Source organism: Danio rerio, chromosome 23 (assembly GCF_049306965.1).
Source record: "Danio rerio strain Tuebingen ecotype United States chromosome 23, GRCz12tu, whole genome shotgun sequence".
Classification (NCBI taxonomy): domain Eukaryota; kingdom Metazoa; phylum Chordata; class Actinopteri; order Cypriniformes; family Danionidae; genus Danio; species Danio rerio.
In genome coordinates this window covers 30,350,976-30,363,493 of record NC_133198.1, presented here as the reverse complement: position 1 = coordinate 30,363,493, position 12,518 = coordinate 30,350,976, and the positions used below count along the sequence as shown (strand labels likewise).

Genomic DNA, 12,518 nt, shown 5'->3' with positions numbered 1-12,518 from the left:
GTTGGTGAGTCTCCAAGCATGGCGGAAGGAGTAGTTCTCCGGATGGATTGTTACTCACCTTTTAATTCACGCTTTATGCCTTGACCGGAGGATTTTGGGCTTTCGAAGTGCATTTCATCACACTTAAAACAACTTAAGCGTATTTTCGCGAAGATGGCAGACCGCGGTGTGGATTTGGCAGCTCTACCGAAAGAGGTTAGAGAGCAGTTGGCGGAGTTGGAGCTCGAGCTGTCTGAAGGTAAGAGATGGAGTTATTATCACCTCACCATTAATAATGCTAATAACATTAACCTAATTATTCAATCCCACGCCTGTTTGGCGCTGTTACAGACTCGTATGTGTGCTCAAACGGACGGCTGTCTGCTGCTTTGTCTTGGTGTTTTGAAGGTCTTCTGTTTCTCCTTTAGGAATTTCGTTTTAAAACAGGGCGCGTCTCAAAAACTAGTGTGCTGCCTACTGAGATGGAATGTCTGGGTACCCAAAATGCAGTTTCTAAAGCTTCCGAACGCGCCCTTAGTTCCCAGACATGCTGTCTAGGTAGGCAGCTCATTAGTTTTTCAGACACTGCCTGAGTGTGTCGGTGGAAATTGTGATTTTTCTTTGCTCAAATATGCTTTTAAACTCGTGTAAATGAACGAGTCGACCGTGAATGAGGACTAGAAGATAAATGTTGCTGAATCCGGTCGTTAGTTTCACCTCAAGGGACTGAGGCTATTGTCTGTTCTGTGATCCAGACCTTAAAGGAAAAAGAGCCCTTGACAGTTCAGCTAGACACGATACCGTGGGGCAGAGATTGTCAGGAAAGCATATCAAGTGGGTTTTGGACGTGGGTTTCTGTATATTGTGTTAAAAATGGCTTTTGTTATCATAGCGGAGACGTTGTTTAAGGGACATCACTTCATGTCTGGGATTTAATGGCAAAGTCACTGACAGCATTGGTTTATTTTCTGCTGCTGAGGTCCTCTTAGCACTCAGACATCTGTCAAACACAGATGTCGTTAGTCATTATAAAATAATGATGATGGTTACAGTGTGATACTGACAGTGTTTTAATTCTTGTAAACTGATTGATTTATTTCCAATAAGCTTTCAGTCAGTACAGAACCATAATATCACTTAAAAATAGACTACTTAGCACTGTTCGAACTACATTTTAACTAGAATAGCTCATTAAATTTGTTTAAATGGTTTATAAATAGTTATGGTGCATATCTGTATTTTACACCTCCTACATACGTTGACACTTGACTGTTAAACAATACAAAACATTTTTCAAAATACTATTGAAAAGGGCACCCTGTTCTTTACGTTGTGGTGCAAAAGGTTTGTTGAGTGATCAAAATCATTCTATCTAAATTGTTATATTTTAACATTGTTATATTTTAAATACTATTTAATTGTTATATTCTATGTATTGTTATATTTTTGTTGTCATTTGATTAATTTACACATTACAATATATCTCTCTCTCTCTCTCTCTCTCTCTCTCTCTCTCTCTCTCTCTCTCTCTCTCTCTCTCTCTATATATATATATATATATATATATATATATATATATATATATATATATATATATATATATATTAGTTGAAACCAGAATTATTAGCACCCCTTTGATTTTCTTTTTTTACTTTTTTAAATGTTTCCCAAATGATGCATAACAGAGCAAGGAAATTTTCACAGTATGTCTGATGATATTTTTTTCTTCTGGAGAAAAGTATTATTTGTTTTATTTTGGCTGGAATAAAAGTAGTTTTTAATTTTTTAAAAAACATTTTAAGGTCAATATTATTAGCCCCTTTAAGCTATATATTTTTTTGATAGTCTACAGAACAAACTATTATTATACAAAAACTTGCCTAATTACCCTAACCTGCCTAGTTAACCTAATTAACCTAGTTAAGCCTGTAAATGTCACTTTAAGCTGTACAGAAGTGTCTTGAAAAATATGTAGTCAAATATTATTTACTTTCATCATGGCAAAGATACAATAAATCAGTTATTAGAAATGAGTTATTAAAACTATTATGTTTAGAAATGTGCTGAAAATTTTTCTCTCTGTTAAACAGAAATTGGAGGAAAAAATAAACAGGTGGGCTGATAATTCTGTCTTAAACTGTATATATTTTGCTGTGATTTATTAGGCATCTCCGTCTATTCACAAAGTTTAGAAGTTCATTCAGCATTCATGACATCACAGCGGTGCTGTTTCATGCACCGTGATGCATCTTTGAGCATCTTCTCACCGCCGTGTCATTCATCTGTGAAAGGCAGTGCCGTTCTACTCATTCACTTGGTCAGAGAGCGCTATGTGGGGGAGATGTGTCGGTTTTCAGCTTAGTAATAGTCTTACACAACTGGAAACGTTTAGTGTGTGGGCCACGCTCTCCAACAGCTTGTTGATGATCTTATCAAGAAAACCAGCCATAGAAACTGTAACCAGAGTAACACAACATTTTATGACTGTATGATGATGCACTGTAAATTATGACCATATAATTACTGATGACCATTGAGCCACATTTTTTGTCAGCCAGCCACACTGTGATATAGGGCTGCATGGTATTGCAAAAAAACGTACATTGTTGTATTTAGTTTTTTCTACAATATTCATGCGTTCATTTTCCTTCAGCTTAGTTCCTTATTTATCAGAGTTTGCCAAAGCGGAATGAACCAGCAACTACTCCAGAATATGTTTTACACTGCAGATGTCCTTCCAAACGCAACCCAGTAGTAGGAAACACCCATACACTCTCACTTACTCATACACTACAGCCAGTTTAGCTTATTCAATTCACAGATACCGCATGCCAATGCACTGTAGAGGAAACCGGAGCATCCGGAGGAAAACTACCAACATACAAACTCCACACAGAAATGCCAACCGATCCAGCCGGGGCTTGGACCAGCAACCTTCTTGTTGTGAGGTGACTAGACCACTGAGCCATCATGAGGCCCATTTTCTGCCATATGTTTTGCGATACGAATATAATTTCTCAAGATGATGATAGACTCAATTTGTTAAGAATTGTACATCAATATATAATGTAATGTTTTATATATATAAACAAATTAAAGCACAGATAAAAACAATAGAACAAAGATAAAAATCAAATAAACAGCGTTTATGTTTTTTGTGTGAAGTGTAACAATATTGAGGTACAGCTGTTCAGTAGTTAAATGTAAAATATGTAAATCCTGTAATGTGACTATTAGGGCTGCACAATATATCCCTTCAGCATTGATATCGCAATGTGCATATCGGCAATAGTCACATCAACAGAAATGCAATATTATTATAATCAATGTCTGAATCATGTTGAACAGGAGCTACAGAATTTTATTTAAGCAAAAAAAATTCTTTCTTAGAATTTTTGACTTGTTTCTAACCCAAATATCTCAAAGTGATAACATGTTTATTTTACTTACTCCACTGGCAGATAATTTCCTTAAAACAAAAACCTCTTATTTTTCATTTGTGTCTTCAGACAGTGAAAACTAAACAAAATTTTTACCTCGTCTAAGATTCTTTGATATTTTGACTAGAAATAAGACAAAACAATTTAGAAAAGCATTTTTGGCATTTTGAATATTCAATTTATGTATCGGAATACTGTTAGACCAGGGGTCTCAAACTCAATTTACCTGGGGGCCGCAGGAGGCAAAGTCTGGGTGAGGCTGGGCCGCATAAGGGATTTCACAAAAAAAGTCCTCAAATGTCATTATTACCAGTTTTAATTATTTCTTCTGAACATGAAGTGTCCTGAACATTAATAGAACATTGAGTGAAGATTATGAACAGTTCTTCTGAACATGGCATCTTTTGCCTACTTCTTGCTGCCAGAGACTTGACAGCGCTTCTTCTCACAAATCTGAACCACATTTGGCTTTAGAGCGGAAGCAGTTGAGACCCTCAGTATGGCTTGAAGATGATCATCATTAAGTCTAGACCTGTACTTTGACTTATTGAAGTCCTAGGGAAAAAAGTGGGGGAACTCACTCAAAACTTCCATTCCCTCACCTAAAAAAAAGGCGTATATATGTATAAATAAAACACCCCCACCCCACTCCAGTCACATCAGTCTGTACCAGTCTGTATCTACCTATAATATCAACACAATCTCGATGCAGGGCAGGCACGTGCACACATAGGGCTCAACCTGTGCAGAGCACATGCCGTTTTTAGTCTTGCATAGAAAGTGCCCTTCTAAAATGATCAAAAGTGCCCCCACGACGCGACACACCCTCGGTCCCGCCCTTCAGTAGGCGCGCGATAACACCGCTCTTGAGTACGCGGGCGACAACACAGCTGATCAGAACGCGCGCGACAACGCGCATTGAGTAACAAGCGCGCTGTGTACGGATAGAACCAGCGGAGCGGGGAGCGCTCTCTCTCCCCGCTCCGCTGATTCTGTCAGAGTACAGCGATCGGCGCGGGCCACAAAATATTGCACTGAGGGCCGCAAATGGCCCGCGAGCCGCGAGTTTGAGACCCCTGTGTTAGACTCTCCAGAAAACAGTCAAATAGAGCGTTTATTAAACTGCCTCCTGAAACTCTATTCATATCGCAATATATATCAGAAAAATAAAATGTTGCTATATCAGACTTTTCCATTATCATGCAGCCATAGTGACTATTGTGATATTGATTCCGAAACAATATTTTGAACAGCCCTACTATGAAATGTTTGCTAAGTTGAGAAGAATATAATGGAATAGATAAAACTGGCTTTACAATGGCACCAGTGATGGTGAATAAATCATGACAGAAGATTTATTTTGGGGTGATCTACCTTTCAACCCAATGTTCTGCATGTGATCTAGAGGCCTGTGACTTTTGAGATTGTGTGAAAACAACATGAAAGCTCTTGCAACTGTGTGTTTAGTGGAAGGGTTTTAGTGCCTTTGGGGCAGGTGAGTGATCTGGAGTGTTTGGTCAATTGGAGGGCGGTTGCGGCTCCCTCTCCCCCTCCTCCCAAACTAGCAGCTGCCAGTCTCGGCTGTCGTCTCTCCCCGGACACTCACCTCCCCACTAGCTTGTCACACTTCTGTCCTCGCTCCCCTCTGCTCGAGCCATCTCTGTTTCTCCTGCTTTCTTGCACTTGGGATGACTCAAATGATTCACTCACTTTGATTGACCAATCAAATGCACATTAATTTAGCACATGCACTTTAATCATCTTAATTATGGCACCATATTAGTTGTATTTGAATGACCAAAGGCTACTCGATTGTCAGAAATGTGATGCTAAAAATAACGGTATAGCTACAATTTTTAAAAACACTGATAATTTAAGACTGTACATTTGTACTGCACATTAGAATTATTGTGATGCCTGAATTCACTTGTAATGTTTTAATTAACGGATTTAAGTTTGTGTTTTAATAAAGGGGCTGAATGTAGAATGTAGAAACTTCAGTTATTTGCAATGTTGTTGACCATTAATGCCTCAGTTCCACTCATTGGTATGGTTCAGTGCAGTTACCCCACTTAGGCTTGCGTTTTCCACAGCCAGTACTTAATAGATTGGTGTATACCAGAAAGTTGCCTCTAAGAAGAAAATTGTATGATCTGTTTATATGTTGCGTTTTTCTCAAACTCAAGTTTCAAATGTTAAAGCGAGAGGCGCGCTCAACAGATCGTGTTCTTGCTCCTTGAAATTGGGCTTGTTGTCACTAGATGACAAGCTTTGTTTGAGTATGGTTCATTGTATTATCACAATGATGTGTTACGGCTGTGTATTTAAAAATGATTTTTCTTCCTGTGTTGTCTTTCCCTTGTCTTGTTGCAAATGATGGTGATGATTCTCTTTAAACCAGTAATCATCAGTAAGTCTAGCTCCACCCTTTTGGTACTATACTGTTGTATAGGTACCCTTAGGAAAGGGTGCCAAAAAAGTGATGTTACTGTTTGACAGTGGAAATGGATATAAATGTGTACTGTACTGTACTTTACCGAACTGTGAAATTGGCCTAAAAGCAACTGTAGCAACTTAATTATTTGTTCACACACTTTTGTTCACACAACATTCAAAAGGCTGAACGTGTGCTAATATCGTCATAGGAAAGTTCTTTTTAGTTTTTTAACAAAGGAGGTAATTAAAATCATATGGAGGATGAAGTATATCTGAGACTATAACTTACTATAGATGTATTAATCCCTTTTTTGGCATTATCCTAATTTTTTTTTATATCAGCTCACACATCCTATTAATTTTGCCAGGAAAGCTGTTCTTCAGATAAAAACCGGTCTACTGGCTTTAACGCACATAAATTCAGGGAGTTCTTGTAGGTTGTTTTCTCATGATGTCGTTGAAATTCAGATGGAGGGCAGGAAGTGATTCTTCTACAAAGGAATCGCTATCAGAACATCAAAATATTTCTGTTTTATGTGGTTTATTATTGTTTAAATCGGCCAAAGTAAGAAATGCCAAACAGCTTTTATAGACTTTCAAAAGTTTTTACTCATAAAGGAAAGAAAGTTCAAGAGACTGGCTGAAAAATGGAAGGCAGCATATAATAAACATTTTTTCAATGTGTGTACAAACTTTTTTAAAGGCGATTTGCAGTTCGTCTGACAACACAATAAAGATTAAATACAGGCCTAGCTATGTGTATAAATGTTCATGTGTTAAATAAAAATCAGATACAAACACCACCACACTTATACAAAATCCAAGAGAATATAAACAACGTACCCTGCCCTGTAATCACTGAAATCAAATCTCCGTCTTGTTTTGCAATAATCCATGACTTTACTGGTGTTTCGGTGGAATAAACAACCTTAACCTGAACATTAAGATGTGCAGCAGCGGTAAATGTTTGTTGATTGCAAGTTCATTAAGTTCATTCCCCCACACAAAAATAAATAAATATAATGTAGACTATCTATGCGTCCACACTTTTGTATGTTTTCATCTGTTATCTGAAAACGTTGTACTAATTTTATAAAATAAAATGTTTTTGAAGCACATAGTAAAGTGTATAATGTGTACAACTCTTTGTAAATGAATGCTACAGAATACTGTCGTATAGTAAACTGATAAACTGTTATAAATAACATTGGTGTAAACTGTGGTGCATTGTGATGGTGTATAATTAAAACTGAAGCCCATTGAATAATTTGATTATTACTACAGTTTTGTTGTACCACAGCAACAGTACAATTACTAGGACAGTTAAGTTCAAGTAATTGTCTAGTATGCCTCTAAACACTATAGTATTAACTATAGCTTTTTTCATGGAATGTAATAGCTTAAACAGTATATACTGTATTGATGACAGGCAAATATATGTAAGTTCAGTAGACAACTCTGCCCTCTTCATATGTTAGGCATGATCCTTATATCATGTGGTTATTTTCTATTATATCTCCTTTGAATTATGGTATAAATAGCAAAAATACAGACAGTTTTTTACTTCATGTCCTCCATCTGAATTTCGTGTATCAACAGAACCATGTGATTGCAAACAATCTATACTTCCCATTAATCGGCAGAGTCTGCCATTGTTTGTTGTACACTAAAAACATTTGTACACTAGAAAGTATAAATGTTGTATTTGGCTTCTCTTTGCACCAGTGATAATTAAAAAATTTATTAAAAGATTATTGTCTGGAAAGCTCGTAGAAGAGTCCTGTAAATGCACCGGTCTGGAACTGTAGAAACCCTGCTTTATTAACAGTGTTTAGGCTGTTGCTATGTCATTTTGCGTCTATCCTTTATTTCTGGATCCATGTGTGGTTTCCACAAGGGCACATTCTGACCTTGGAGGGTAGAGATATTTCCCATTACCATGCTCCGCTGAGGCTTCACATAGTGAAAAGAGTCTGTCCAAATTATCTCCTACATAATGACCCAATTCTAGAGGATTGTAGCGATCATAGTAACAATAAGCACCATTGAGCTGATCTGGACTTTGGTGGTTCTGATCTGAACTGGCATTTGAGCCTTTCAACTGAAACCTTTGTGTCCCAAATGAGCAGCTTTGAGAGGGGAAACATAGGCTCAGTGTTTGTGTGTTTGTGTGTTTGTGTGTGTGTTTGTGTGTTTGTGTGTTTGTGTGTGTGTGTGTGTGTGTGTGTGTGTGTGTGTTTGCATATACCCTACAGCCTCACAAAATGAGGCATCTCCTCAACAATTGTGATTTAAAAAAAAGAAAGAAAGAAAACTCTACCCGAAAATAACACGTTGATAATCTCTGTATTCAAGTGAGCCCCTAATTATAATTTTGTCTAGTAGTTCTTGTACACCTTGTAATAAAACCAATGCTGTCATCGGTGAGTCATGTAAAGGTGTTGCAGGAAGTTGAACACAGCCTGAATCTGCTCTTGAATGTGTGCCACTTGTTGTTTTTTCTTCTAACCAGCTTAACATGGAATTGGACTTGAACAATGAAACAAAAATTCAAGCTTCTTGTGACGTTGGTCAGAATACCATTAGCACTGTAATCTCTTCTAAATAGTTTATTGTTCTTGTCAAGTACAAAGGAAAATTAGCCTTCAACCAAAGGCCTTTTCAAGGAAAGTCTGTTTATTAGTGGCCATATTTGCAACAGCTCTAGGCACTTCTAAAAGCTCTATTTAAATGAATAAAAGGAATCCTAAAAACTGCTCGCTGAACACAAACATGCCGTGTTGCGTACAGATTCTACAACACCAATCACAGCTGTTTCCGTGGTAACCAGAGGATGCGGTTACAAACACAGGAAGAGTAGTGACAAGAACTTAATAAAACCAAACACAGAGTTTGAGAATGAAAAACTCGGTCATATGACACTGTGATAAGGGAAGGGTTAAAACAAGATGATGCAACTGATTAAATTAGCGATTGCTTCATTTTTCTAAGTTCACTTTTTGATTTTCTTTTGGTCTCACAGTCACTTGATACATATTTGCAGGTCAGAGTTCACCAACCTTGTTCTTTAAAACGCTTCAACATGCAAAACTTGTAGCATGAGTTTGAGGCTTTAAGCGTGCAAAATGTAAGTTTGACACCCAGTGGTTGAACTAGGTATTGCAAATTCAAGCTTAGGTTGCCAAATTGACGAGCAACACGCGTGAGTCTGACGATTGAGGCTGATTTAAATCGTGTTCTCTTGTAAAAGCAACTAAGGCTGGGCCGATAAATGATATTATATCAAATTACCGTACAATTTGTGTCAATAACTATGATAATCTGTAAGAGACAATCACACAACATAAATGTGCAACAATGGGAATCTAAAAGTGTGCTAATATTAGAGATATACCGAATTTTCAGCCACTGAAGATTTATTGGCTGAAAATATGTTATGCCATTTAATGGACCCTGTAATTTTTGTGTCTTCTGTCATTGTGAGGGTACTCTTTTAAATATGGAAGCATTAACATTTTATATTGAAATATATTTACCGTTATTGTTCAATATGGAAAATAATTATCAAGATTGCATTTTTTGCCATATTGCCCAGCCCTAAAAGCAACGACACGCGATAGAAGGAATATTTTCCATATTAAAAGGGTTTTTTTTTCCAACCAACACCTCGAATTGATATAGAAACCGTTTCTACTTCTTGCAGCTAAACAACAGAAAACCAACAGTGATCACCTCAGGTACACCTCATTTCTTTTATTCAGTGTTAAATGCTAATAATGGGAGTTTGACTGCCATTTTACTTGACATTAATTGCCATACTACTGAAAGCAGCAGCAGATAGTTCACCTCAGATCTTAAAAATAAAATCAACCGTTTGAAATTGAACTTTAGACTCAAAACCAACACATTTCAATGATTTAGCATGTACATTTAACAGGGTTCATACGGTCATGGAAAACCTGGAAAAGTCATGGAATTTTGACATGGTATTTTCCAGGCCTGTAAAAGTTTTGGAAAAACAGAAAAACCCACAAAGTTTTGGAAAACTTATGGAAAACAGATATCTATACTTGAATATAGGTTAGTTGTCTTTACTTCTTTTCTGTCCTTGGCCAATCACGTACTCTAATATTATTAGTGTTGTGTAAGCAAGCACTGTCTAAATCAATTTTATATCTATAAATACAAATTAAAACTAAATAGACTGTTGCGTGTTTTACGAAATGCTGTAATAAATTTGAACATGCATTGTTTTTCTTTTTTATCACATATATATGTAGACATTGCATGAAACATTAGGGCATGAATATGAACTTAAGCCTTGGAAAATCATAAAAAAGTTATTTAATAATTATTATTGTTGAATTTTTGGAGTAAAAATGTGCGTGAACCCTGATTTAATAATGTCAAAGAGGTTTAATATGCATTAAATAGATTATAAACCTTGCCATTTTGTGAGTGAGTGTATATTCTGTGCTTCTGAAAGGCTGTATTTAAATTTCTGTCGTGTTTTGTCTGGTGCAAACAGCCAAATTGCTTATTGCAACTTTTGTTGGGGCATAGGGTTATAATGTTACCTGCTCACCTAATGTTTACGGTTGTAATAGTTGTATTATTGGCTAATTAACAACCTCATGTGGAACTCTGAGTCTGCGTCTCATTTCAAAGTCTGCTATAGTCCGCCGGAGGTCGCATTTCGGTCACGAGCTCATGCTTTGAGAGACTTTCTGTGAATGAGTGAAATACACTGTTTTCCATCAAGGCAAAAGAACCAACTGGGTTAAAAGAACCAAACAAAGACAGCGGTCCGGCACGTAACTCACATTTTCAAAGCAGAATAACTGACATCAGCGTTGTCTTTCAGATAAACAAGTATGTTCACTTGGCATGTTACTTAAATATTTACAAATATATTACGGTACTTATATGTTTTAGAACAGTCAAAAACTTACATACAGCACCTTTAACATGTGATTTAAAGAAAGTCTGTGGAGCAAAAAGTGCAGTGTAAACGAGTGCCTATTTCCTCCGGAAGGCAGGACTTTTTTCGATGTGGTGGGCATAGTGAGCGTTAAACTTTTCTGCATTCAAAGTAAGGCAAGTGTCAAGTTGTATATCTATGTCTTGGCTGCAACACAATCTAGCATAGATGGCTCCCATGCCAAACCAGCTTATTTAAACTACTCCAGTCACTTAAAGACAAGTTCTTTTCAAATGCAGGATTGTTAGTGGTCTCTGCGGACAGCTGTGATGTCCAGCTAATGCGTGTAGTTTGTTAGTATTGATTGCTGTTATGAAGAGGGTTGCATCTTGGCTCTCTGCAGCAATACAGAGACTCAATGCTTTATAGCTCCGCCATCGTGATGAAAGGGGCATGTTGTTGTTGCCAGTTGCTTTCAATCTAGGACACAGGATGACCCAAGATGGACTAAACCCCCTCATTTGCTCTTCTGGTTAAACTGTTCTCTGACCATTAAGGGATGGCTTTTTTCCCATGAGGGACCCCTTTTTCTTCTTTTGTTTTGTGTGTCCTGTCAAATAAATAAGTGAGATTGGGGAATATTGCTTCCTTTAATATGTCTTGACCATTTTTGTGACTTTTCAAAGACAAAAGTAAGGAAAAATTGATACACATAGAAGGTTAATCCTCTGTTGGCTCATTTGTTTTTGTTAATTATTAACTACCGTACTGTGGTGATGATGACAATAATAATAGTTTAATATTAAATTCAGTAGCCTAATATTTGTATTTTACAATTTAAATGTGCATCATTTGTTTTAGTACTGGCCTTGATGTATGCTTCAATGTGCTCTTTTAATATTAAACCATTATTTTATGTTCTGTATTGACACTTTCATTACGGTTTTTGTGGGGAAAACTAAGCTTAGATTTCATGGAAATAAGGCGATTTACTATAAATTGGCCTCGTTTTCTTTATGCTAAATTTGTTTTTTCTTTTGACTTTGGGGTAGAATATGACTCAGCCGATTTTTTTCTGAAACATACTGACATGAAGCATCATGTAATCTCTTTATTTAAAACATTAGGACATGATTTTCTGTTAAGCTGCTTTGAAACCTAAAGGGTTGTGAAAAGTGCTATACAAATAAATATGACTTGACTTGACAATGCAGTCAGTTGACTATAGTCTGTGTGTGTTTGTGGCTGAGACTATTTGCGTGCAGATGTACCCTGACCACATGAGTAGGTCATCACAGTTCCTCTTTTCTGTAAAGGACCCTTTGTTACACATTTTATAGAGGAAAGTTTGTCACATAGTTGCTATACAAGCAAATGAAGTTTCTTCACTTGAGACGCTTTTTTAGCCACTCTTAAAATGATATGCATTTCATAACATTTGGTAACGTATATCAGTATCACAGCAAGTGGCATTTATTTGCTAGAGAGATCAAGTAAAACTAGTTTTTAGATAGAAGTTTCAATGCAGATATACTGTTCGAAAACAAAGGCCTTGTACACACACACTGTAAAATGACGCACACCATCAACAGAGGCATTGTTTTTTGTTTTAGCTTGGAAGGCTGCTCTTGCGGTGTTGCCATGTCCACACATTATAAGCAGTATACTAAATGTAAATGTTGTTATTTAAGAGTTAATGTTGCTTATGCAGGTTATAAAAAGCTAATCTGGATATTGAATGT

At 36.7% G+C, this 12,518-nt stretch overlaps 1 protein-coding gene across 2 annotated transcripts in view; it reads left to right on the top strand.

Moving 5' to 3' along the window:
- dip2ba (disco-interacting protein 2 homolog Ba) overlaps positions 1 to 12,518 on the top strand; it is an 83,932-nt gene continuing 71,414 nt past the window's right edge. The window contains exon 1 of one of the 2 annotated variants that reach the window (XM_009296841.4): positions 1 to 238. In XM_009296841.4, the coding sequence (XP_009295116.1) occupies positions 154 to 238 (85 nt within the window). In that variant the 5' untranslated portion in view covers positions 1 to 153. The remainder of the gene's footprint in view (positions 239 to 12,518) is intronic. The other variant, NM_212963.1, reaches the window with a different exon arrangement.